The sequence below is a fragment of the Glycine soja genome, chromosome 13 (assembly GCF_004193775.1).
Source record: "Glycine soja cultivar W05 chromosome 13, ASM419377v2, whole genome shotgun sequence".
NCBI classification, from domain to species: Eukaryota; Viridiplantae; Streptophyta; class Magnoliopsida; order Fabales; family Fabaceae; genus Glycine; species Glycine soja.
Genome location: NC_041014.1, coordinates 23,428,448 through 23,456,380, shown reverse-complemented (window position 1 = coordinate 23,456,380; position 27,933 = coordinate 23,428,448). Strand labels below are relative to the sequence as shown.

Sequence of the window (27,933 nt, the reverse complement as noted above, 5' to 3'; positions counted from 1 at the left end):
GCAACTGTACAATTAAAATGCGAGTAAATAATTCATACAGTAAATGTAAAGATATGATAAATTTAGTCTTCTATAATAATTACTTTTAAAAGACTTATCATAATTTCTGTTAATAGTATAAAACTTTCTTTAGTGCCAATACATAAAAAAATAAACTCGAAAAAAGTTATTGAGCAGAATTACTCTAATAATCAAGTAAGGCCTAGCTTTAACTCAAGAAACTTAACGCAAAACAATTATAGAAATCTGAACTGCCTTATGTCAAAGAATCTATTTACAGCAAAGAATAGTTTCCATTTCCACACAAATAACAGAAATGACAATCATGACTTGACTTCGGAACTCTTGCATTCCAGAAGCAAGAACCAGCCAAAACAAATAATGAAGGACAAAGTCATCACTTAAAAGGTTGCAGTGCTAGGATTTACAGTGGAATTTTGTGGTGTACTGCTATAAACATCATCAAATAGAAGATTGAATTTTCCTGCATCTAAATCATCTACATGTGCTGTACTAGATACTACTTGGTGATAATCTCCCCAGTGCAAGTGTTGTTCCTGATCATGATCCTCTGACCCTCTATCAGAAAACTTTTCATGGTAATTGTATACTGGTTGGTGATTGAAATCTGGTGGCTCAAAAAAGCTTGTCTGAGCATGTCCACTCTGGGAGTGACTTCTAGCCCACCAATGACTCCTGGTAGTGAGGGGCATATCAATGGAATGTTGATCCTGAATTAGGCTTTCCCTGAAGATGGGAGCTGATGTGGAAGCGCCAAGATGGGAAGTGACATGTTCATCGCAATACTCATTTATGTATTCTTCATGCCCATGTTGCTCATTTTGTACCAAGATGGAGGGCATCCAATCTGGGGATTGATGCTCCGTTACTTCAAATGGATCATCAGCTTGAATATGTCTTTGAGTTGTTGCATCATGAGGTTGGGAAGTGTAGTACCAATCAAGAAGATAGGGATGATTGTTTTGATTTCTTGATTCAATTAGCCACAATGAACCCAAATGATTGCCAGTTGCAAAAGTACTAAATGGCATTTCCCTGGATGCAAACCTGTTTCTGTCTCCATTGCTTCCCATGTTTGGACTGCCTCTCCACAGTCTAAGAGGGGAAAATTCATGTCGGCTTACGTGTCCTGCTAAGTTTTGGTCTCTGAATGTTCTCAGATTTTGCAGAAACTGCTTCCCTTGAGCATTTGGTTCCCATGAAGGGTAACTACTCTGAAAGCTGCAATGAAAACAAATAACCATATATTGTCTCAATAGCTTTATTTAAGACCTGAGAGGTTCAGAAAAACCTCAAAGAAAATAAATTGTAATAGAACTTTAACAGACCAGTCTCACGACTATGATGAGCTCAGCCAAGAACATACCTCAAAAATGATTTCTCCAACTTCCCCTGGGAACTTCTCTGGCTGTGAGGTGCATTAAATGGAGAGCCATAATTACTGTTTCCATGCTCTTGAAAATTGAAGACACTAAAACTGATAATATGATACAATAAAACATAATTATATGGTTTGCCTGCCATTAACAAGTTAATATAAGAAGCCCAAAAAACATAATTAAAGGATGAAATTATATCATTCCATGCCAACCTGCAAACATGACCAACACCTTCAACATCTACAGTAAAATCTGCAATAAACTGCAAGATATCATCAACCCGCTGCAAAATGAAAAGAAAACATACTTAATACATTACACTAATGTGTATAAATTAAGTCATAATTCTATTGTTCTGCAGTCAAAAGTAGGGGAAACTATTCTGTCCAAGTACAGCAATGACCTTTGGGACAACCAACAGAAGTAAGTATGGAGTAAGGAAAATCGAGGCCATCTCCTCAAGTAACATCATCCCACTATACTGCACCACCAAAAAAAAATATTAGCATAAATAGAAGAATTCAAACCTATGCTACAACAAAAACAATGAAGGACACATAAGGGTGGGTCTACTTTAATGCAAATGTGTTAAACCAACACCTGAAAGAGTACCTGGAATAAGGTTTCAAACTCAATCCGGACCATTTCAGTACTTTCTTTTCCCCGCCATCTCTTCGGCATATAATGTGTATGCTCAACTACCATTGACATTGCTCCTTCGGGGTCTATGACTAGAAGCTCATCTGTAATTGAAGCCCGTCTAATAGCAGTTATAGTTCCAAAAACAGCAGCATACCAGAACAAGTTCCGACCAAATATCTGGATTGATTTTTTGTTTTTCAAAAAAAAAAACTATTACTACTGACTGTCATGACATATATTTACAACTTCTTTCAGCATAAGAATGGAAAAACCATTACATGACCCTCCAGCAGAGACTCCTCTAGAAAAGCAATGATGATCAGAATTGCAGCAAAGCCACCCGATACAAATGAGATGAATTTTGCAATGATAGATATGATAGGCGAAGGAAATTGCTTGATATAGTTAGTAGCATGTAATACACTGCTATTAATCCGATGCCTGAACAGATGATCCACCTATAACACAAGTTATTGGTAAGCACGAAATATGCTAAAAACAATAATTAGGCAGGCACTAGTTTCAAATACATAATGGTTAAATTTATAATACCACTTCAAACAAGTAATACTTTTATCTTGAAAGTACAAGAGAGCACATGGATAGTTAGTTACTAATTGATACATGGATTTCTTCAAATAATGTGTTAAACAAGTAAAATGAGCACAAGAGAGCTGGTAACTATGAGAACAAAGTAACTATGATGGCTTGCTGCTAATCTTGATTCTTACCTTGCCAAGCCAAGATGCTAGCCAAAAGGGAAAAAGGCAAAGCAATAACTAATAATTGTCTACATTTTTAAATATTTCCTGTATAATGATTCTTTTCAGATACTAACATTAATGATTAAACCCATGCAAGTAAATGGGCTGCAAAAAAGGGACAAAAAATAATAACGATACCTCATTGAATTCCCTAAAGACCCATCGTGACAAATTTGACCATCTTCGAGATGATGCTGTGCTTGGGTGATTATAAAATTGTTCAGCGTGCCCCAGAAAGAGATATACCAGCATAAATATGACAAGAAATGGAGAAAGTAAAAGCATTACAATCCCAACTACCATAAGCCTTTTCTTTAATGTCTTTGGATTTGACACAAAGTCTCTTCTAACACAGAAGTTTCTGCAGAGAAAGCACATTCAAATGAAAAAACCATCACTGGATACATAATATTATAAACATTAGGCTTAAACATGTTTTTCTTCAGCAGCTATGAAGATTTGAGATTGTGTGAAACCTGTGACTCTAGGCCCCAGTCATTAACAATTTTACTCATTGGTAGCAGTACTGCCACAACAAAAAATTTAGGATTAAATATGTTTTTAGTTCCTCAAGTTTTTGTGCTTTTACCATTTGGTAACTCATTTATTTTTTTTCTGAACAAGTCCTCCTTCAATGGCAATTTACAGCTTTGCATCAAACAGGGGTTAAAATTTTCAAGAACTTTTTTAAGGTGACCAATGTCAACCGCCCAATAAATTTCAATTTTCAAGCTTAATATCCAGAGTAAAGTGAAATATGTCTCCCGATAGTTTTAAGCATAAAAAAACAGATGGTTATATATCAATTGTAACTTTTTATGAGTCACAATCCTTCATCTAGATGGCATCCTTCAGACCAACACATAATTTCTAAATATGGTTTAAAGATTAATAACTACACATGAGATGGTGAAAGACCATCATCTATTTACAGGTTACAGGATCAAGTGATACTGCATATAATGATTATTTGTAGAAGGCATTTATACAATAATTAACATACCGATCAAACATGCTTTGCAGTATGCACCAGTTCAAAGTCCACTCAAGGGTCTTGGGAAGTATTAGACGATATCGTGTGCGATTAGTACCAGCTTTCACTGAAGGTCCGGCACCTGGGACCCACAGAGAAATTGGGAAAGAAAGCACACCCTTGTTGAGCATTCCAATCAAGTAGTTCTCCTTCCGCATCAACCTCATTACCATGTCATGAGCAGAAAGATCCTTTACCACACAGAGTTGTCGTGAGCTTTGCACAAGAACAACCTTTTCAAGAATTGTAGCCCAGGGCATGGTTTGAATTTCATTATCAGTAACACAGAGACTGCAAGAAGATAAGGTAAATTATGGCAAAAAGACTTGAGTCATGCAAAATTTATCAATCCCTTAAAATTCAATACGTTTCAATTGTTTATTATTCAATACTTACTCATTGTAGTAAAACTGTCGAATATCCAAAGTATCCTTTAGTTGAACAAAGAATCTCAAGAAGCAAAATATCCAATAGATAGAAAATATTCCCAAGTATCCAACAATAATAGCTTTGCCAAGTGTAAATGGGGTTAAAGGGTGTTCATGAAGAGCTTCTTTAGCAAGATCACAAGGCTTCCTTCCAGATTCAACTGCATCCATCCCACACTTTGCATTTCGGAGCCCATTCCAGTCAACATATAGTAAGAAAAAACCCGAAAAACATATGGTGAAACCAAGACTCAGAAGTTCAACTATCCACTTTATGATGATGCACCAGAGCCCTTTCTCACAGTAGTAGCAGTAAAGCCTTTCGAAGAAGAAATCCAAATCAGCAATGGGCTCTACATTTAGGCTCTCACCATTAAGAAGGTCTGAAGGGCTCTCACTACCTGGACTTGGGATCCTTCTATAATCCGACAATTCAATCTCTGGTGGAACATCCTGAAGTAAACCTGTTGTCACAGATGATTCACCTTGATGTTTCCAATTCAATACATTAAAAGCACGAGCACCTCTTGGCCTGTTAAACATTCTTCACAGATATTGACAGTTGGCATAAACAGCCAGTCCATGCCCCAAAGACCTAAATGTTTATTAGAAGGTTCTACAAACACGACAGAATCAATATTAGTATCTTCCAAAAGCAGTACAGAAAGAGATATTGCAAGATAGTATTTCATACTTCAGCCCAATGAACTATCAAATTGAACAAGGAGCAGAAAAGTTGAAAGCTTGGTGCAGCTACTAAAGCAGTGGTTCCTATTTCCAAACCCAACCTGAGGTAATAAAATCTAAAAAATAGAAATCACCAACAGAAATATGATCAGCTCAACAAGTTCTTATACAAGTGGTTGCAGTCAGCCCCTTGAAAAATGTTGCAAATGATTTCTACGCGGAGCTATCTACCAAAGACATCAGCATCATACCCAACCACTACTATCTCAGTTCATTACCAGCATCTCATAAGGACATGGAGGGCGGATAACCAGTCCTCACCAACAAGCAAATTGTATAGAGACATCATGCTAACATATCTACAATGAGACACACTAGACCCCACCAGAGGAACATAATTGCACAACATGCCAATCATGTTACAAATATACAGCCTAAACCAATAGAATCATATCCACCCCAAACTTCAAGAGGCAGATAAAGGTTGCAAATTTCAGTTTCACTAGCCAAGTTTGAGCACAAGAAGATTTTCCCCCTTAATTTCAATTGGAGGGGCAGGTGAAAATCGATAATATTTTTTTGTTTCCACGTAAAGAAAACAAAAAACCCAGAATGGGAAGTGGCCGTAGCATAGTATATCCAAATTGAGCTGAATAATCCATCGAGACATCAAAGTACAACTACATTATCAGACAATGCATTACACGTAAAAAGAACAATCAAACAGTACAATTACCTACTTATTGACACTTATAATCAGAACTAGAAAAGTAACAAAAAAAAAAACACTTCTAACAACACAAACAACATTCATTGAAACAAAAAGTGGCGAAACAACATAATTATATACAAAAAAAAAAAGAACCCCAGATGAAACCGATTGTTCAGCAACAAAAATCACACGAAAATACGAGAATTCAAGCATTAAAAGATGAGTTTTTGCGCAAAGATGGAAAGAGGTGAAGTTACCTAGAACTAAGCAGAAAACATGGAAGGAGGGAAAGTTGAGGATAGCCAGAAACAGAGTTTGGGAAAAAGACAGGGAAAGTTGCAGAATTTGAAAGGACGAGGCAAGTTGTGCAACGAGTGATTGAACAAGCGATGAAGACAAAGAAGGAAAAGAAAGAGAAGAAGAGAGGGGGCTTTGTTGTTTTTGGTTGCGTGGAGGGAGAGGAAATTACAGCGACAATAATTTCATATTATGATGAAATTCTTTTTATTCACTCTTTTTTAATTTCTCTGCTTCCTCTCTTTTTTTTCTTCTTCTTTCTAAATTTGTTTTCTTCTAACAAAGCAAAGCCTTCATATGGGGAAGCCTACTATGTGAGAATGGGTAAGTTCCGTAGAAGATTATTTATGGGGTTAGTTGGAAATATTTTATGAGAATCGATTAATTTGATCATATTGTTTGTTTAGATTTGATTTAAATTCGATTGAAATCTGATAATATACATGAGAATCTGATTTATTGACGTAATATATCAATTTTGATAAGGATTTTTAATTGATATATATTATGTAAATCTTTTTTCGCACCAGATTGGGTTGATGAGAGGAGATGGATTACATCCGATCCTAATTTAAATAACATTTTTCTAGTAAATAATTTCATTGTTTTTTTAAGTGTCCGTTATGTTCCGTTAATAGTTTTGGTTTAAGAAAAAAAAAGTGATGTAGTTTAAAAAGTTTTGTTGCGGAATAATTATATTAAATTATTTAAAACCACGATTTATAATTAAATAATACTATTGTGTATAAGCAATAACCTTTTTTTCATCCTTTGAATAAATTTTAATTTTAGTCTTCTAAAATTTTAAATCTATAAATTTGATCTTTAAATTTAAAAAAAAATATTTAATTCCTTTATTTCTTAGAATAAGTAACTTTAGTCATTCTGTTAATTAATCATTAATTAATCATTTAAACAAAAAATGTTAACTTTAATTTGACATATTTGTACTAACCTAATGACTTTTTTATTAAAAGATAAGGTAATAAATCATTAAAATATTTATTTTATTTAATTAATTTCATAAACATAATTTTCTATATATCATTAGTTAAGAGTTATTAATTTTTTTAAAATTTTATAAATTAAAAAAAATGAATATATAATTTTTTTAAAAAAATATTTTATCTTTTTATATATTTTTATTTTAAATAATTTACATATTTTTATTTTTATTTTACTAATTTATAACTAAATTTCATAAATTAATATATGAATTATTTACAAAATTATTTTGTAAAGTAATTTTAATATAGAGATTATGTTCACTCTAATTATAATAATCAATATAACTGCATCAATTAAAATATAAATTATATAAATTAAGTAAATTTATTTTAATATGTAGACTATTTTTTTAATTCTATAAATTCAAAATTTAATATTTAATTTTTTAGAAAACTTACCTATTAATATTTTCGTTTTAACTATCAAAAGTTATTTCTTAAATAATTTTTTAATACCAATTATTAAATTTAAAAAAATTATGTAAATTATCCATTAAATTATTTTATGTAATTTATAAAATAATACAAATTTATTTTAATTATTAATATTAATAAATTTTCAAATTTTAGATTATTTAAATATTATTTTAAATTAGCTTTATTTTGTATAAATTACAGAAAATGATTTTTTAAATAATTTATATATTATTTTATGTATTTTTAAAAAAATTATAATAAAATAAGAACACATTTGAATATATAATAACTTATTAATTTATATTAAAATAAAATTTGATAATAAAAATAAATGCATGTAAAATTAGATATATTTAAATATTAAATAACTTATTTTAATTTATAAATTTTAATAAATTTAAAAAATAATAAATTTTGACTAATAATATGTATAAAATAATGTTTATAAAATTAATTAAATAAACCAAGAGTCTTAGTGATTTATTGTTTGTCTTTAAATAAAGAAATCATAAATTCAACTTCTAAGTATCATTTTTTGTTTTTCAATTTATTTAACATTTATCATATAATTATATATCAATACATTACATCAAAATTAATATTTGACTCTAAACAATCAATTAGCATACCAAAATTATTTATTCTAATAAAAAGACAAAATGTCTTGATTTAAAAATAAAGAAATCAAGATTATAAATTTAAAATTATAGAAAAATTAAAATTATATATTTTTTAATAGTTATGGTTTTGAGGGGAAAAAATGCAGTAACATTTAAAAAGTTTTATATAATCATTTAATCATAATTTATGTATACTTTATTGATTTTTTAAAATAATGTAAATAATAATTTGTGATGGAATGCATAAATATTAAATTGTTTGTTTTTTTATAAATATAACGTACTTTTTCTTTTTATATGAAAAAAAAATTGAGACTAAAGGAGCCTAAACTATACCAGTTCTCAAAGTTAAAAGAACGTTCATTTGTCGTATTATGATAACTCACAAACAAAGTTTGACAAATTTGAAACTTGACTAACTTAATTAACACGACAATCTTATGCTAATTATAATTGACTTTGCTTGTTATTTATCCACATCTTTTCTTTTAATTATACAATGCACAGTACCATCACAAACTTTCATTCTTTGCATCGAGAAAAGAAAAACGAAGTTTCTTATTAAAAAAAGAATAGTACTACGCGCCAAGCTATTGAATTGAACAAGCATCCGAAACAATTATAACACGTACATAATTTAATCAGAAATATACATATACCTAAGCTTAAACCATAGCAGAGTTTAAACGTGTAGATAGCTCCATTAACATATAAACTAATTAGTTTAGGACAAACTAAAATGTTAGTCAATTTGTACGTGAATTTATTCAGCCTGACTCGTATAATTCACGAATCAAATAAACTAGCTTGCATATGAATTACTTATTTTAAATACTCTTTATTATTTTTTTTATTTTCTTAAATCAGAATATTTTTCTATCTAAAGTGAATGATTAATCGTATAATATTAAATATTATCTATTAATTATATCACATCATATTGATATTTTATTATTATTGATATATTTAAATAATTATTATTTGATGCTTGATTAGTTTATCCGTTTTTTTAGTATATGAATATTCATAATTTATTGACATAATCTAAATTAACTTTTGTATATTTTAATTTATGTTTACGTGATGTAAATCAAATTATCTTTTAGATTTTACTATTGAGTCCTTATATTTTAAAACTCCTAAATACCAAACACCCTAATAACAACTTTAATTTCATTTTAATTTTCTCTTCGTATCACATTCTAATAATCTTATTAATATTTTTCTTTATTGTTTTCCTCTCTCGAGTTGTCAATTGATTTAGAGATTTTTTAAATATTTTTTTCTTTTCTTATTTCATCAATCTAAGCATATTTTTATGTTGATATTCTACACTCACACTTTTTAAACACCTAACCAACACTCATAATTTCTTTCTATCTCTCTTTTAATCTCATATCATGATGCCTATAATATCTATGTTTTTCTCTCTTTCTCATTAAGTGTATAATAGCAAATTGAATGTTGATGAATACTTTTCCTTTTATGTTAATCTTATTATATATATATATATATATATATATATATATATATATATATATATTAATATATAGTAACAGATTAATAATTAATTATGTTTTTGAAACCTAAACGGCATTGCAAGGTAACCTGTCCCAGAAGTTTTCCTATTTAGCTTTAATCGTAGACGCACGCACACTCACGTGCCGGGCAGAGAGAGGTCCATCATACTTACTGGGCTACACGTTTCAATCATCGAAGGCCACTGCTACACGCACCCAGCGAAATTACTGGTACACCCACCAGGCCCAAAACAACGGAGCCGCGTCCTTTCTTTCTAGGCTGGGCTTTTAGCGCGAAGCAACGCCACATTTTGGCGGGAAGCAACGGGATCTCATCTCACCGAGGCACGCCTCCTCAGTTTTCCCGCTAAAAAAAAACACTATATATAAGAAGAATTCACCCTAATTCTTCGTTCTTCGCGTTAATTAAACATCACTGATCCTCAATCAATCACCATGAACAAATCCTCAGATGCAGCAGCGTCTCCATATTGCAGAGGCAGGTCCAAGAAACCCAATCTCCGAAGCTCCAAATCCCAACCCCCAAGCCACGTTGAGTTCAGCTCCAAGACGCCGGAGAAGCCGCCGCAGCGAATCCGCAACCGCGGCGTAGCGCTCTCCGTCGCCGACATCAGAAAGGCCGCCTGCAAGCGCTTGCAAGATCAGAAGCAATGCACTGAAACGACGTCGTCATCGTTGTCGTCGTCGTCGTCGCTCAGCAAAAGTGTCAGGAGGCAGATCTCACTGGGGCCTTCTTCTCCCAGTAAACCCATGGCTACTGAAGATGAATCCTCTAATCTTCCCGAAAAGTAATTCACATTTTGATTTTTTTTTAATTTTGATTTTTTTGATTTTTTTTATTGATTTCTTATGTGTGTGTGCAGATATGAAATTTTGGATGAGTTCTTCAATCGCTTGGATACTTTGGTTTCACTGCACCGTCTGAAACGGTGGACTCCAACCTTTACTTCATTCAGTTCACGGATTGAATCTTTAACTGACAGGTGCCACTCAACTCATCTAGGTTATTTTTATTTTTCTTGATATTTTCTTAAATTTTTTATGTCGATATGTTGGTTTGAGGGTTTAATCATGGAATTGTGTGATTTGGCTTATTTAGGAGGTTTACTCACAGTCATCTAGCCCAGTTGAAATTTATCTTGCGTAAGGCTATTGTTCTTAGGAAGCATCTAGTGCTTGATGAACGGACGAGTTGTATGAAGCCGGATATTCACATTTCTTTAGACCCAGATGCGGTGGAGGCTGACGCTGCCAAGTTGCCCCCACAAGGTGGAAGAGTGTCGCTGAAGAAGGTGTTTCGGGCACGGTTAAAAGAATTTTGGGAATCTCATCCTGAGGTGGGACACAAAAATTCCTACTAGCGTATCTTTTTAATGAGATTTATTGTGAAGCATTTCTTATTGCCAATGATTTTTTTATTTGATTTTTGTTCCTGCAAATCATTGCACTGAGTGGTTGTGTAGTTTTGTTCATGATTGTGGTTGTTCTTATGCTAGATTAGTATAGGTGTGCTAATGGTATAGTATTTGTTGAGAATTTCTTGTTGCTAGATCCGAGTCCTTGAGATGTTGTTCCAACTTAAGTGTTGTCCTCTTTTTGGATGAATTCATAAGGATGATAATTTTTAATGAATCCGTTTTTTTTATAATGAGCAATTTCTACTGCAATCACACTAATTACTTTTTAATCACAGATTATATGGTCTGAAGGATGCTTCTATGTGTAGGGTGATGAAATTCCAGAAGGGACATTGCCTGAGCCATTCAATCGCCAAAAGAAAGACAGTGTTGTGGACATGTTGGAAACTCCCCTACCAACAAAATTGCCACCCTGCATGCGCTATAGTGACATTGTCAATAATGCAGACTTAGATGAAAAATTGTATGTACCTGTCAATGCAACAGTTGAATTCCCTAATGAGCATCTGGCAGCACCTTCTCACATGGCTCCATCCTTTAGAGCAGATGATGTACAGCAAAATCCTCTGTTAGATTCATTGCAGCCCCTGGCTTTTCCAGTTTCAGAGTCAAGCCAGAAGGAAAATCCACCCTTGGTGGATACTGAATCTCACCTGAAAACTTCCCCAGCTAAGTTTTCTTCAGAAGCATCTAGTAGTGAAAGTTGTCTAACAATTTGTGCTTCTCTGGAATCATCCAGTCCTCACCCTGCTACTCCAAGCAAAACCATTGAGTACACAGAAAAAAAAGATGGGTCTCTCAAGAGCATTGATGCCATGTCAACACCAACAAGCAGAACAAACAAGTATACAGAAAACAAAGATGGGTCTCTCGAGAGCATTGATGCCACTTCAACTCCAGCTAAACTGGTTTCTACCCCAATTAGGTTGATGAGTGCCACACCTGCCTTGCGGTCACCCAAAAGACGTTATATGAGCCCAGATGACCACTCTATCAGTTCTTTGAACAAGTTGGCTCGGCATCCATCTCGCTCAAGGTCATTGAAATTCGACACTCCAGTGAAGAATAAAGATGATATTTCTGACACCCTCCAAGAAGAATTTATCCAATCGGTATGCCATTTTTTCATGATGTGCCACATGTTACATATCCTTTTTATTTGTTTTGATAATAAAAGATCCTTTGGTTTTAAATTTCCTATATAAGTTGGTTAGATTAAATACTAAAGCATCTTATTGCATTGGTAAAAGTTTTACAGCCACGGCTTCCATTTGACAATTGAACTACTTTGCTAGGAAAAATTATTAACTATTTTTAAATTTTCTCAAATATTGAAAGTGGACTGAAAGAATAAATATGATCTTACTTGTTAGTATTGAGGCTTTGCTTCACCTTATTACTTATTGTCTGATCACGTCTAATTAAAACTTTGTATTTTTTCACTAGTGAGTGCATATGGATGATTCGTTCGTACATTGAACATAATTTATATCAGCCTCACTTTTATGAGTTTGTCTACTTCATGAGCATTTCAATAATATTGGGCCCAAGATCTATTTAGGTTTACTTTAACCCTTTTTAAGAGTGTGACCAACATTAACTGTGTCTCTTGCAGATTAGAGAAAAGGAAAGACTGGCAATGGAGGAAAGAGACCCAGCTATCACACAAGCAAAGAAAAGAAAGAAGAATATAGCTAGCATCCCTAAGCTCTTTGACATGATTCGTGGGTTGCTTCGACAGCGGAATTGTATCACTAAAGCAGAGCTTGTAAGCAAGATAATCTCAACCCGGTGTGATATTGCTGACAGAAGTAAGGCACTGATTTATACAAAAATGATTTACTATTTTATAGTTTTCTGAACACTAAAATTTTCTGGTTTGTATTCTTCAGGTGAAGTTGAAGAGCAGCTAAATTTGTTGCAAGAACTAGCACCAGAATGGATTTATGAGAAGCATGTCTATAGTGGGGATTTGCTATTATTGTAAGTTCCTTTGGTTTAAGCGTGTTCTCTATTTTGAATTTACTATTTTAACTATGTACCTTACCTTTTCCATTGTTTTGGTTTCATGCACGTGTTTTTGTTAGCATAAATAAAATGTTGAGCCCTGAAACCGTTCGAGCATCTCTTGAAGAAGCAACATAGGGAGCAAGGAGACAGATAAATTAATTGAAAGTACTATTGGAGGTTTATTAAGGCCAGTGCTGTTTTGTACAGTCGTTTAGGCTTCTCGTCGATGCACTTCATTTTTTTGAGTTACTTGTAGCTGTCCAATCTTGTATATTCTTTTTGGTTGGATTGGCTGTGCTTTGTTGTAAATTGTGCTCACAATGCAGCCGAGTCAAAGGAAACACTCCTTTTTAATCATTTACCTTGGGTGGATTGGCAGTGCTTTTTTGTACAGGATAATTATACTCACATCCCAATTTAAGCTGATCAATATTTTCTATTTGAACTAGATTATGGCCTCATTGGCTTTATGTTTCTTTGAAATTGGTATTTTTTTATCTCTTTAAATATATTTAAATATTTCTTCTGGTTTGGGGGAGATTCGGGGAGGGAAATAATCTCATCTTTCTTTGTAGCCTTTGATTGAAAGTAAACATTAAAATTAGACGGGTCAAAGCAACACAAGTTGATGACTGTTTACGACTAACTGAATAATAACACGTTGTCTAGGCCAATTTTTTTTCTACAAGTGCACATAATTCATCGAGTTACATTTTATAATCACTTCTCGTAATCGTAGAGCAAAAATCAGCTTATTGTTAGTGTATTTGTTTTCTGCAATAATTGGGCCATATTAGCCATTAATTTGTGGCATGTGATACGCTCCTCTGTGGTACCTCTTCCTCAGCTGAAGTCTTTATCTGCGTCCTATATTCCTTCTGCTCAACATGAGTTGGAAAAGATTGTTGTGACTTGTAATCTCCGTCACTTTCTTTTCCCCATAATAGCAAGTATAGGCCGATGATAACAATGACCACTCCCAATAAACTGAAACAGCAAAACGCAACTTTAACTGTTGAATCAAGGACATGATTGTGCTTAAACAGTAAAATGTACTCTACCTGCCAGTGTGAAGTTGTTCCCCAAAAACAAAGTATGCTAGAATTGCCACCAAAATTGTTCCAAGGGGATTAAACATGCTCACAAAGACTGGCCCTTTTTGTTCTGCGGTCCAGAATTGACCGAATATAACAAAACCACCACATATAACTCCCTGTCATAACTCACGTGAGACTGTGTTAGGATTTTATTTTAAATTGATCTTACTTTTTTTTTAATTTCACCCTCTTAATGCTTTTTACTTACTGCATAAAAAATGCAACAGAGTTCAACAGTGGATGTAATGAACCATGCTGTGGGCTTGCGTTGCACGAGTACAGTAAAGGCAGCAGACTGGGCTGCACCCATGCAATTTATCCATGCTGTTAGTGACAGTTGTGCTGGATATTTCTTCACTATGATTGCCTACAAGCCAAGCAAATAACCATAAGCTTTGATGTCTGTGGTCTCCATCCCCACCCCCACAATTGCTTGTTTTTACTTCTTACTATTTTCAAAATCTCTGAATGCATGTATATTCCATATAAATGGCATTTTAATCTCTTGTAAATTTTGTTCTTTCTAGGGCTTGTTCATAAAACATGTACAGATTACTTCCTGTGCTGTCAAAAACTGTATTATTCTTTTTACCTTGTTTTTATGAAATTCTACTCAAAATTATCAACAAGTTACTGTAGCTGAAGTTGTGATGAACTGATGATATAACTTTTTTATAGATAAATATACCTGTAGTATGTACCATAAAGACCATGATATGCAACTTGCAACAGACAAAATCGATCCTTTAATCCAGTTATTATGAACCAATTTGCCTCTGACATTGAAGGGTGCACCCCGTAAGCTTTGTATCGTATGCCCTTTATACAAAGTCATTATCAAGGCACCAATCAAAGATAATACAGTTCCAAAAACTCTAGCCATCCCACGAGGCTTCTTAACATCAACAACCTCTAGCCTGTTTAAAAGAATAATGGAAAATAAAAGTCAAAATAAAGCTCGTTTTGTTATAGTTGTAAGACTTTGCTAATTTCACAACAATATGACTAATCTTGAAAACAGTTTAATTTCAGCAACTCACCTGAGTCCAACTGCAATTATAAAAGTAAGGGGTGAGATTGTATTAATCATGGATGCAACAAAGGAAGGAGTGGTATACTTCAAGCTTTCAAAAAACATGTTCAGAGTAAGACTGATCCTGTTTTTCATAGTGAAAGACAACAAAGATAAATGTAAGTTTCTTCCTGATTATGTTAGATCTAAATTACTGCATTTGTGTTTAAGAAAAAATGTCATTTGAGAACAATACCCGAAGAGGGAAAGAAAAAATAGCTCCACGAACATCGTCAAAGTCAACTTTGGCCATGTTTTTCTGCAAAGAAGGAATTAGATATGAATGAAAGTCGACACTTGAACGTGAACATGGTTCTTCTAGTCGAAGTTCATACAATTTCATAGGTTTAGCATGAGTACTTATGCAAGTGCATAACTTGCTAACTGGAATAAAGTATCAACAATGAACTAGCATTATTTTAACAAAGCTTTTGAAGGCATGAATATGTCCAACCATAATTAAGAAGCACGTAACATATGGATATAGGATGTACCTTTCACGAATGTAAGCAAAAGGAAGCACAACTATGCCCCCAACAGCATGCCGATAGGTAACAAAGACATGAGGGTTCATCCCTTTGTTTAATGAAGCCTCTACTAGGAAGTAGAGAAACGAAAGAACCAGCTGAACTAGAACCATGAGAAGGTGAGGCTTGAATTTCACATACACCACCCCAAATGCACATTCATTGTTAGACATAGTTCAAGAATGTTGTGCTAAACTTAGGATGTCCCTGGTTATTTGTGAAGTTGGGATGCAAATTTGGTCCTATATATACCGATGGAAAGTCTTTTTCACATTATTCTTTCATGTTAGCCTCAACTTTCTAAAGGAAACTGGCTTGGAAAGTTGATGGCTGATTTGATGAAATATCCTAGTAGAACAATATATCCTCATCACAGAAAATAATTAGCTGTCATCATTGGTTTTAACTGCTCCCTACAACCGCATTGCGGCTTGGTCACATTAATTGCATTTGTTTTGCAATTTTCCACGATATCAAACATTGCAACATAACTGCGATCATAACCGTAATTTAAAACACTAGCTGCAATACTTTCCCCTACACCCTAACTTCTATATAGATACACTGTTTAAGAGTAGGTCTTTTGTTGATAAGACAAATTAAATTGAGTTATAATTCACATACACCAAGTTGTACAATAATTTATACTACACCATATTTTGTATGTATCTCTTTCCTCAATCCTATCATTTATTACAATTTAAATTCAATTTTTTTTCTTTTATCTCTTTCTCTCTAAGTTGTATATTTTGTTGTACAAATATCATTTCTCAATTAAATTGCCTTAAAATTTAATTACTATGTCCTTCAAAATGTTAACATTATGTCAAATACATCTATAATATCCCAGAACTAATTCCCAAGCAAGTGGACAGACAAAAATGAAAAAAGTTTAGAATGGTCACTAGTTGGATACAGATGTTGTACACTTTCTACTGAGTCTACAGACTACAGCCATAATGACTCTTAGCACCTTCTATTCCTTTTCTTTTTTTTTTCCTTTCCCATTTTGAAAATTCAACACCTTAAAAAAAAATGGAGTTGTATTTTGTCTTTTGTATCGAGTGTATTACAATTACTTATTGAGCCGTACTTTATGTGTTTTATGACAAGTGACAAAAAAGTTATGTCAAGTATGTTACATTGTTACTTATTTCCTAAGGTATAGATGGGGCAGAGGAACTTGTGATATGGAACTACACAAAATCAGATTCAAGGTCTTTTGCAGTTTCCTGATTGGTAAATATCAGATATGCAAAGTAATGCAACAGATTTTATTCCACGGTACGAACTAATCTTTTTCCATATTTGGCAATAGTTGTTTCTTCTTGGCTGGAATATTTAGGCTAGAGGACTAAAATGGAAAATGGATTCTTTCTTTAGTGCATCATTGTCATCAGTAATATTTTCAACTTTTTTTTTCCAAATATCCAGTGGCCAGAATTTAATGTTTATTTCTATCCTCTACTATTTGTTCTTTGCTTTTTGTTTCTTCTCCCTTCCCTGCTCCTGCTTTATGTTTCCAACTCTGCATTCTATCCTTTTCTATAACTAAATTCTCTGGAATATGTTCTTATTTCTCCTACTGTTGTAACATTTCGTGTTGCTAACATGTACTTGAAATGAGAGGGATCAAAATCCCCCTAACCAAGAAAATGACAATCATTATGTGTTATTATTATTTATTACTAGTATATGGATGGTCAGTTTATCAAAAATAAATTAAGGAACATGAATTATATAAGAACTTTGCTTGTTCGATTAAGTTGATGACCTTATTTTTTCACCTAGTGCTAATGGACGTTTGCATCATCCAGCTGTTAAAGTAGTAAACCTTTGTCTCCTGTAACTCTTTTTCTTCCTGAAAACATTAGATTCTCATCTCTCAAAAAATTTGAAAATTAAGTTATCGTTTTTCAAAATTTTATCAATCACAAACAGGCATTAATCAAATGGCATTCCCGTTCAAAATTGAGTCCCTTGATTTGTCTAATTGTCTTAATCGAAATTGGATCACATAGCTTTAATTACTCACACTAAATACTGTTATTCCCATCATTGGTGTTAGGAGTTGTCCATGGACCACAGTTAGTATTTATTAATTACGTAATAGCGTAGTATATGAAGTACAAAAGAAATCATATTCACTCTCTACATGTGCAGACACTAGACAGTGTCAAACACGACTCAACAATTCAAGATACATATTGATAAATATCAAATGTTATTATATATATGTCGTGTTTCAGACTGCATTGTGTGTCATTGTCCATGACTCCATGCTTCCTAAGTCACTTTTTTTTTAATGGAATTCCTGCATAATTTGCATGCTCTAGAAGTGGCAATGTTTCGATTTTGAGGAGCTTCTTTTGGGCTAAATCACAGCAAAAACTAGATAGGAGCTTAATTATTAGGGGGAAGTTGAAAATGTAAGATGACATAATCTTATATATGTGGATTGTCAAAGTTAGTTTTAAGTATAACCAATCATTCAGGTATTGTATGCTTAACGTCATCTCTAATTTTTTTACTAGATATATCCCATATATGTGTATTTGTAATAATATAGTCATTTTGCAACGAAGTAAGGGTCAGCTTATCATTTATCTAGGCATAAATCTAACTTTAAGAAGAAATCTTCTAAAAACAATTTATGAGCATGATTATAATTTTATTTAGAATTTGTCTTTCAAAATCATTTAAACTATATAATAATCAAAGTCATTTTAACAATACATTTTCAATCAATAACAAAGTCAATTCATTTAATCATTCTCAAGACTTTTTAATTTTAATTTTGAAAAATTTGTTCTACTATGATAAAAATTACGACTAGCTCTTTTCCTATCTATAAAATCCAATTACCTAATTAAGAAAAGTAGTTAATTTAGTTGATAGTAATATATTTATCCTAAATTTATATATTTTTCTAAAAATATCATTATCACTTATCTCTTTTCTAAATATATGTTAATATAGCCTCTTATTTAATTATGGGTATTTTTAGTCTAAAATAATTGGTGCATGAGATAATATGGATTAACTCTTATATAAACGGAAAAAAAAGTTTAAGAAGTTATTTAATTACCAATAAATGCATTTATAAAAGAATTATGTCTTCCTATGTCAAGTGGCCTGGGGTGTTTATATATATATATATATATATATATATATATATATATATATATATATATATATATATATTAAAAGCAATATTTAATTCTAAAAAATAAGTTAGTTTTCATCATTTAGGGGTCCAGTATTACTAAGTTTTTCACTTATTCTCAAATACAACAATATATATTGTTGTGATATAGAAAAATAAAATGTTGAGAGATAAATTAGGTAAAAATCACTCCATATTACCATAATTAGTATATATGTGTTATTGTAAACCATTTTGTATTTGATTTTTATGATAAAAAAATTAGTATTTATCATAATAATAATAATAATTAATTAGAAAAGACAAAACACACAACAAAGTGGACTTGAAACTTTTCCTTGGGCCCATAAGACCAGTGAGGAGTTGTGGATGGAATAGGCCATTGGTCTACAAAAGTAACAAAACCTGGGAACTGTAGAGGTTTTGGTTTCTCCACTTTTCGGTCAAAAAATTAAGTTTCTCTTTCTCGTTTTGTTTATGGCTTGCCGGTATATAGATTCTCAGGCGGAACAAGGTCTGGGGTTATTACTCTCCAGTCTTCATTTGATGTTATGAGACATTTTTGTTATTATACATTACAACAATTAACATTGATTGGCTTGCATTTATGTTATTTTGTTGAGCAATATTGCTTTAAATCGCTAAAGTGAATGGTTGGTGGTGTAAAATATAAGAACTAATTATCACATTCTATAGATGTTTTTTTATTTTTTCCAGCGTGTCATATTAGGAAGTTGCTGAGCAGTACTAATCACAGAGAGGTGACAACAGTAGTAACTTCATCCATCCATCCAAGACTTCCTGTTGATGAATGCAAAAGACTTCCTGTTGATGAATGCAAAAGACTTCCTTAGTGCCTATATAACAAGAAATTATTATAAGGTTCGAAATTAATTAGCACCTGATTGTAGTCTCTCTTAATCTCTATATGATACATAGTCAATCAAGTTTTGTATTCATTAGGAAGAATTAATACTGCAACGTCTTTCGTCTTTAAGATCCAACCCAAGTTGAAGGGATGTTGGTTGTTGAATAATTGACCATTTTGTGGCTAGGGCTTGAAAAAGTTTGCAGTGCAATTGAACATTTTTTTCCCATTTACATCATTGCTTACCGCAAAGAAAATGTTGGATAGTCTAAACTCTAACGACAGAACGAGAACAACATCCTCTTACACAGTTGACTGGCACGCTTCCACTGAATTAACAAAGTGACGACTATTGTTTCAGAATGAAGCAGATGATTCTTGTAACTATATATTTTGTTTCAACACTAGATCATGGTTTTAAATTTTGGTCCATAATTGCAATTGCAGTCCCAACGTTAAGATATTTTGATTTTGCAATCTCATCACTATTGTAGTTGTAGTCACATCAATCTCATTTTCTGTAATTGTCTGCAATATAAAAGTTTTTCACCACAACACTACATCAACACTAATTTAAAATCATGGCTAGGATAGTGTTGACTCGTTGGCAAGTGTACCAAATCGTCACAAGTAGTAAAGTTCTCGGAAGTCCGAGTGTCGAATCTACAGGGACTTTGTTTGTACTTAGATTAATGCAAATCCAATTTACAAGCAAGAGATAATAAATTTAAAATAAAAAATAGAAAAAAATAGAAGATAAGAAAAGATAAAATTAGAAGATAAAGGAAAAGATAAAAGAATTAAAAACAAAATTAAAAGATAAAGAAAAAGGTAGAAGATTAGAAAAGTGAAAGATAAAAGATTTAGATAAAAAAGATAAATTCAAGAAAAAGATAATGTTGGGAACTGACTTGCCTAGCCTGCCTAGGATGTATGAGTTTATGATTTTTTCTTTACCAATTCAGGTGATTTTATCCCACCCACATCTATTCATTTACTTGCCTCACGATGACAAGTCTACCTTAATTACCTATCTTCCAAATGCCTTTGCAAAGACTCAATAACTAAGGTGCATTAAGATTAAATTCTAGATTGCTTTGACGCATGGGCATAATGCAATCACTCTATGTCTAGCAATGATTTTATTATGATATCTTTTCTTCTTGTTCTATTAGAAGTTATCCTCTCCCGAGCGTCTAACCCCTAAAACTAATGCATGCATATCTTCTTTAAATCTTATTTAGAAGTTACCCTCTCCCGAGCATCTAATCCCTAGCAGAATATAAAGATGAGTATGCAAGATAAAAACAGAAAAGAAAATAGGAAAGAAAAACCTGGTATTGCATTGATAAATAGTGAAGAGTACATCATACATCGCTTCTAGGCCGCCTGTGAGGCCCTAACTAACTAAGGGGGTTTAGCCACTCATGGTCATTGAGGGCTTTACAATGAGAATGGGTGAAAGAAAGAAAGGGAGTAAGTGAAACCCCTAGGAGAGGGGTTCTGTCGTGGTTTGTTCTGTCCCTTGGACTAGCTCTCTATTTATAGCTGCTGAAGTGGGCTTTGGGCCTTCGTAGGCGCACTCAGCGCGTGTAGATCGCGCGCTTAGCGCGCATGTTGCAGGCTTAGCGCGTGCTTCTGTTAGATCGCGAGCTTAGCGCGCTCAGCGCGCTCAGCGCGTGCTTCTGTTAGATCGCGGGCTTAGCGCGTGTTGCAGGCTTAGCGCGCGCTTCTGTTAGATCGCGGACTTAGCGCGCGTGTTGCAGGCTTAGCGCGCGCTTCTGTTGGATCATGGGCTTAGCGCGTATTGTTATGTTTTTATATATTGATTATTGTAGTACAAATTCATCAATCTCTGCACTTCTATCTATGTTATTGTTATTAACTAAATGAAATGAGATGATCTAATAAAAAAATTTGATGAGATTACTTCAGCACTTAAATGTTAAGATTTTATATATTATATTATAAGTAGATAAACTGAGTCATCTATTTTCTTTATATACTAAATACCTTTCTAATAACTTTTTACTTAATTTCATCCCGAAAATTTAAGTCTTTTTTTATGGTTTAATTTTTCATCATCTAAATTTCTACTTAGAAGTGTACAATGTATGATTGGTTATTTGGGATATGAAATGATTTAAAAGATTTAGAAGTGACAAATTTAATAATAATTTAAAAGATTTCTATTTAAATCAGAAAACGAGGCTAAGGTTTAGGAGTAATAAAAAAACATGTAAATTTTTAATTTTAGATATTTTGACAATTGAATTTTAAGTGAAATAGAACTTTAAATAGTTTAATTTGTTCAATCAATTCACAATATTTTTTTTATAAAACATGAAAATTTAATGATTTTAAATTAAAAAGATTAATGAAAACTTTAACTGTAGCAATTTTATAAACGGGAAGGAAAATTAAAAAAAAAATCAAGACCACTTGTTAATTCATCATCACATAAGAAGTTAAAATAAGCATAAATTCTAATTCACTCTTAGTTGGTTTCATTTTTTCACTCCAAAAAGTGATAGCAAGTTTAGCAACAAAAAGGGGACTCCTAAACCAAATCTAGATAACTATATAGTGTGAGGTTCTTTTAACAACAACTTTATCTTTGTCAGCTTTTCTAAACTTCCTTCCTTTAATTCTTAAATTTTAATTTTTTTAGCATTAAAGCTAACTAAATTTAAATTCCTACAAAAAGTCAAAGGTTTGTTTGCATGTAATATTTTATTTTTTTATTATTTATGAGCAGAGAAAATATGTTTGTATGTAATAAAATATGAATTTAATGGTCATATATTGACATTGTAAAGTAATTTTATATTATTATTTAATATTAAATTATTTTTAATATAACTATCATAAAAACCAATAAATTTATAAAAAATGATGACTATGACTTCATAAGAATGTAAAATTATTTTATAATATCAATGCATACCTATTTTCATAAAATATATTATTTTCAATGAAATTATGGGTATTTTTTTATGAAATATATTTTTTTTATCATGCACACCAATCTTTTGAATTGACAAAGACCTTTTGAAACTAGTTTTCCTCAAGTGTCTTGCGCGGTAGCTTGCTTCCAAGCTCCAACAGTCTATTCATACTTTGTTAAATGATAAAATTACACTAAATCAAAATTACTTAAATTCTAGAGTTGTGTGGACAAAAGATCTTATCAATCTTATCATCTCATGTAAGCTTTATAATTTGGATAATGTTGAATAGCATAGTCATTATTGTCTCCCATGAAACTAGCATCTTACTGTGAAAAGATTAATTTCGGCAGAAAAATGGGGTGAGAAATATGTACAAAGAATTTACAAAAAAGATATATCATTCTTTTGTTGTTACCCACTCTTTAATCTATCATTCTTATCTTTATTCCTAGATTGAATTTAATATTTTTTTAAAAATATTATAAATAGTTAAACTAACCTTATATCATGATATAAGTTAGTTATCACACATATAAATTTATTTATATGTTAAAAATCATTTATTTATAATGAATTTTAATTATAATATAATTTATACATTAACAAACATTTATTAAGTATAAGTTTTAGTTAAATAAATTAAATATTTATCTTGTGCTTTGCATGTGTTAATATACTTAATTTTTCGTAAAATAAATTAAGATGTACTTACACTCCATATGCTGGTATGTTACAAGAATTACTGTCCATCTGTAAAGATAACATATAATGATGAGTACAATATAACACGCGTGATGAAAGCCTAACAGGAAACCCGTGCGAGGGTTCTATTTTTATTTCAACCTACAAACATAGCCATTATGCATGAAGTTACCAACCACGAAAGGAGGGGGTAAAAGTTGTGTTAGCACCTTATTATATACATCATGACCAACATCTTTTTTTTTTTCGAACATGATCAATGTGTTGATTATAACCTAAAATAATGAAGGGCTTTGGAGCCATCGAGCCCTTTGGACCTGTAATGAGCAAGATATTCCCCAATGTTGGTCTCCCTATATTTGGGTGGGTTTTCGTTGGATATGAACTCCTCTATTGGCCCATATTTATAACTTGTGTTGGGATATACAAGGCATGCAGCTGATACCCTAGGCCCAACTTCAGTTAATTTAAATGTAAAACACAGTTTACATTATCATTCAACTTAAAATAATTATTTTAAAAATTAACAAATTTATCATAAATAATAGATTATAATTGAATAATTATTTAAAACAATACATATTTATTTTTGTCTCATGTATAACTATTATAAATGAAATAATCTCATTTGTTATTGTATTTCTTCTAAACATTTTTATTCTTTAACTATTATAAATCACTCTAACATTATCTACATCTTTCGAAATAAATTACATATACAACTAACTTTCAAGTCCAGCTATACCTACCGTCATCATATATTTTTGAACCAGTAAATTATAGTGCATTTTTAATACTCATTGAAAAGTGAAAAGTAAAACAAAATTATGAAAGTGAACGTCATCATATATATGGACACTAGACAGAGAAGTGGTAATTTTCAGACTCTTGCCGTTTTTCTTCTCTTTAATGCAATTGTATTAATAGTGGGGCAATTTTTTGCACAAAGTGTAGCGGGCAACTTCGATTTACAAATGCCCTCCTACAAAAAAAAAAAAAAAAAAAAAAAAAAAAAAAAAAAAAAAAAACTTTGATTTACAAACATTTAATGTTGAATAAACATACAAAAAAGTCTATCACAGTGGAAAAAAAAAGTGACTAACTATGGCTCTGTGACCACTTCTTCATTAGTTTTATTCAATACTTACTTTTTAGGGGGCGTTTCATAATAGAGAAATTTTTTATTTTTCAGAAATTATAGATTAAAAAATTTAACCTTAGGTTGACATGAGATCTCGAGATGAAAGTATATATTCAAATTATGTTAGTTATCATAACAATCATTCAATCTAGATGCTGGACTTTGTGTCTTTTAGCTTTTAGATTCTTTGGTATGGGCCAATGTAAATGAGAGGATTTGTAAGAATACATACAAGTGATGCCAATTCAATAAAAAAATTAAGGATAATATTCATTTCATCAAATCAAATCAAATCAATTAAGTTGTAAAACACAACTTTTGAGCACATGAGTTTGATCATCTTCCTATTTTCTCTTTCTCTCTCTCTCTTTCTAGTTTTTCTTTGCAATACCTACTGTGAGTTTTTTCTTGGACAAAAAACTTGTTAAACAAAACGGACAACGTCTTCTCGTGCTCAAGAGAGGTCGCTCCACTCTTCCATAATAGTAAACGCCATTAATACAGTTTAATAAGTACAATTTTACATCTTTGGTTCCAATAAACCTTATCTTTCCCTCTCTAAAAGAGAATGTAAGGAAGAAAGACTCAAGGTAGGAGATTGTTGTCAGTAATAATAAAAACCTGGGAATGGCCCTTGCTGATTCATCACCCTATCACACTAGCTGCTGTAACAGTCTAACATGTTTGATTAAATATTGAGTCTGACGTTGAATCGCATACAATGATCATTGGTGTGGGTGTGTGTGACCACTTTCGATAACAGCTTGACTTATTAAATTCATAAAGAATACATCTTAGCCTATTCAACATGACAGGTAGAAATCCACATTTCAAATGAAAAATATCATAATATGATGCTAGACTTTCTTATAAAATTTTAAAGGAAAAAGGACCTCGTAATATCGACTACTCTCAAATGTTATCAATATCACTCCAACTAACACTTTTTTTCACTAAAAAATACTGACATATTTTAACACCAAATTATGTTAATTTTAAATCATATATCAAACTAATTTAATCAATAACATATCAACATTTTGCAAATAATTGCATTCTGATATTTCGTTAAATGTAAATAGATTTTTTTGTGTGAAAGAAATGTAGATAGATTATCAACCCAAACTAGTTTGAAACTTAACTTTCTTGCCACTGCAAGAACTCCCGGACCCCTCGTAGTCCACTACAACCGTAAGGGGTAGCAGTCTACGTAAATCATTAAATCTCCTGGATTAAACTTTTGCTTTTGGCCTCTGTCTTATTGTTCAAATCTTCAGATCTATTGATCTGTTGAAATTCCATGGCTGATGTCTTTTCTGCTCTTACAATGGCTGCTAAGGAAGACCAGACTTCCTCTGGCTGCTCATGAACCCAACACATGATGAAATATATCTTCCTTTCAGCCAGCTTAATGGCACTTCTAGTCCCACCTCTCTGGGACTTTCTTGGCCTTTCTGATTTGGCCTCCTTTTCGCCTTCTTGAATGCACCAATGCATATCACGAAGGGCACAAACCAATGCAGGAGTTCCCAAACCAAGCAGACTGATCACATCATCAATGACACCCAAACCAAATTGCAATCCTCCAATGTGTCTGTAAGCTGGACAGCATACCTGCTCCAAGCAATGAGAAAGGGCTTCTAGTACTGTCTCCGGCTGTGCACCTTGACCCAACACCGAGGACACACTCAATACAACCATGACTGACCCTAAGGCATCTGACCTCCAATCTCCATTGTAGAGACGAAGAGTGAAGCAATAGCTATACAGAATATCGACTAGGTGAACTGTTAAAAGGGGTGATGGCTCCTTGGAACTAAGCCTGCTTAGAGGAGGAAGTGGAGTTTCAGGTCCAAGAGGAACTTTGCTGAATTCATCACTTCCAATATCATCATCTAGCAATTCCTGATCTGGAATAGGTTGAACAAGCTGAGTTCCTTCCTTACTGAGACAGATGTTTCTTGCAGAAGGCTTTGACCACCATGGATCCCATGGTTTGATCATCTTGCTCAGTTCCCCATAAGCAATTGCTATGTGAAACCGTTTCTTTTCTTCAAGTGATAAATCGTCAAAGCTGATTTCCTGTCCTATAAGAAGATGAAAATCAAATCAGCCTTACCCTCTATGATGAGATGGACATAAAACCAGTTTTACTGGTACAGGCAGAGCAATCAGAAAACACATGCAAGTTGCAACAAATAATAAGCACCGTTAAATAGGAAAATACCAGACAAAATTTTTTCCATTGTCTACTCTGATAAAGTTGAATCTGCAAAAGCTAAGGCAATAAGGATAGAAGTTTAACTCCCTTCTCCAGCAGTACTTTGAATAACTCACGAATTAACAATTACTACATCAACAAATCTTCTAAAGCAATCAACACGAAACAATAAGAGTGAACTTCTGATATGAAAATTTATTAACATTCATTGAATGACTAGCCATGATGAGCTCCAGTAATCACAGAATCCTATTAACTCAGTGCTCCATAGACTGTTCATTAATTTTGCAGGTTCTTGTTCCTTTCCTTTTCTGGTGTTTTGGTTACATAGCAGGTGACCTGGGTAGGGACTAGGGAAGGAGGAACAGATTGGCATCTTCCTGTTTCCATTACAATTTGCAACAAGAATTCTTCTAACTCTCTACAGTTGTTCCTTCTTTTCTTAGTCAATTTTCTCATTCTATCTTCTATGAAAAAAGTGGCAGCCATACTCCATTATTGAAGATTCTTTTCAAGCCAACTATTGGGCATTCTTTTCCTAATAAAACTACTTATTGTATTTTAGTAAGAAAACAAACAAACCAAACAACAAGCGATATCCCAACATGGCAATGAAAATTACAGCATCTGAAAGCAAAGGAAAACATGGGTTACTTACAATCCTCATCCATTTCCTCTTGTGAATGAAATCTTTTCAGTATGTCCAACATCTTATTTTTAGTTTGTTCATCAGGCTGCATTTGGTGAAGTTGCTGAACTACATTTTCTTTCATGAAGGATTCAGTGCAACGGAGACTATGGGACTGCCAAGATTACAACACGAAAATGATCAAAATTCACAACAGTAAACAGGAAAAAGCATGTGAGCAACAGCCAATAATTAAAAACATAACAAATTGAACATACCAACACAAGTAGGTAACTACTAGTGCACTTACATACTTTGTAACATTGGAGGGAACAGTATCGCGAATTGCATCGAGGACACGTGTACTGGGAAAACTGCTTCTGACATACGTGACAGATTATCCGAGTAGGGTTCAGCGAGGCCGTAGAAGAATTGCTGGAGGTAACAATATTATCAGCCATGTTCCAAAGCAGAAGAAGAATAAACGAATTGGCTTCTTCAATTAAGATTATCGTTGAGCAACTAAGTGCTTCTAGAATCTGTTGGAATGGGAGCTGCTGAGAATTCGAAAGGACCAACCTCAG

General features: G+C 32.6%; 3 protein-coding genes and 1 pseudogene across 3 annotated transcripts; 1 reads left to right on the top strand and 3 right to left on the bottom strand.

Annotated features, from left to right (window-relative positions):
- Positions 1-236: 236 nt before the first annotated feature.
- On the bottom strand, positions 237-6,187 carry LOC114382535 (autophagy-related protein 9-like). Its single transcript, XM_028342022.1, has 10 exons — positions 5,924-6,187; positions 4,236-4,883; positions 3,810-4,130; positions 2,945-3,167; positions 2,321-2,500; positions 2,013-2,219; positions 1,804-1,881; positions 1,613-1,683; positions 1,388-1,498; positions 237-1,242 (listed from the first exon to the last, which is right to left on the bottom strand). The coding sequence occupies exons 2-10, from the start codon at positions 4,808-4,810 to the stop codon at positions 402-404; spliced, it is 2,607 nt and encodes an 868-aa protein (XP_028197823.1). The 5' UTR covers positions 4,811-4,883; positions 5,924-6,187; the 3' UTR covers positions 237-401.
- A 3,733-nt stretch (positions 6,188-9,920) lies between these two features.
- LOC114381279 (CDT1-like protein a, chloroplastic) lies at positions 9,921-13,434 on the top strand. The gene is made up of 7 exons (XM_028340500.1): positions 9,921-10,336; positions 10,412-10,531; positions 10,648-10,885; positions 11,275-12,078; positions 12,582-12,777; positions 12,859-12,949; positions 13,054-13,434. The coding sequence occupies exons 1-7, from the start codon at positions 9,984-9,986 to the stop codon at positions 13,109-13,111; spliced, it is 1,860 nt and encodes a 619-aa protein (XP_028196301.1). The 5' UTR covers positions 9,921-9,983; the 3' UTR covers positions 13,112-13,434.
- Positions 13,435-13,553: 119 nt separating this feature from the next.
- On the bottom strand, positions 13,554-15,914 carry LOC114380823 (WAT1-related protein At1g43650-like). Its single transcript, XM_028339888.1, has 7 exons — positions 15,640-15,914; positions 15,342-15,404; positions 15,114-15,230; positions 14,762-14,990; positions 14,282-14,440; positions 14,038-14,189; positions 13,554-13,963 (listed from the first exon to the last, which is right to left on the bottom strand). The coding sequence occupies exons 1-7, from the start codon at positions 15,843-15,845 to the stop codon at positions 13,777-13,779; spliced, it is 1,113 nt and encodes a 370-aa protein (XP_028195689.1). The 5' UTR covers positions 15,846-15,914; the 3' UTR covers positions 13,554-13,776.
- A 9,624-nt stretch (positions 15,915-25,538) lies between these two features.
- LOC114381282 lies at positions 25,539-27,933 on the bottom strand (annotated as a pseudogene).

Bases quoted from the DNA above. Each gene is read 5' to 3' on its own strand.
- LOC114382535 (XM_028342022.1), bottom strand. From the start codon at position 4,810: ATGTTTAACAGGCCAAGAGGTGCTCGTGCTTTTAATGTATTGAATTGG. The intron at 4,131-4,235 runs GTAAGTATTGAA...ATCTTCTTGCAG, and splicing joins CGACAGTTTTACTACAATGA to TCTCTGTGTTACTGATAATG. The intron at 3,168-3,809 runs GTATGTTAATTA...CTTTCTCTGCAG, and splicing joins CTGCAAAGCATGTTTGATCG to AAACTTCTGTGTTAGAAGAG.
- LOC114381279 (XM_028340500.1), top strand. From the start codon at position 9,984: ATGAACAAATCCTCAGATGCAGCAGCGTCTCCATATTGCAGAGGCAGG. The intron at 12,778-12,858 runs GTAAGGCACTGA...TGTATTCTTCAG, and splicing joins GTGTGATATTGCTGACAGAA to GTGAAGTTGAAGAGCAGCTA. The intron at 12,950-13,053 runs GTAAGTTCCTTT...TGTTTTTGTTAG, and splicing joins AGTGGGGATTTGCTATTATT to CATAAATAAAATGTTGAGCC.
- LOC114380823 (XM_028339888.1), bottom strand. From the start codon at position 15,845: ATGTCTAACAATGAATGTGCATTTGGGGTGGTGTATGTGAAATTCAAG. The intron at 15,405-15,639 runs GTACATCCTATA...CCTTCTTTGCAG, and splicing joins TTTGCTTACATTCGTGAAAG to AAAAACATGGCCAAAGTTGA. The intron at 14,441-14,761 runs GTATATTTATCT...CTTGGCTTGTAG, and splicing joins CTTTATGGTACATACTACAG to GCAATCATAGTGAAGAAATA.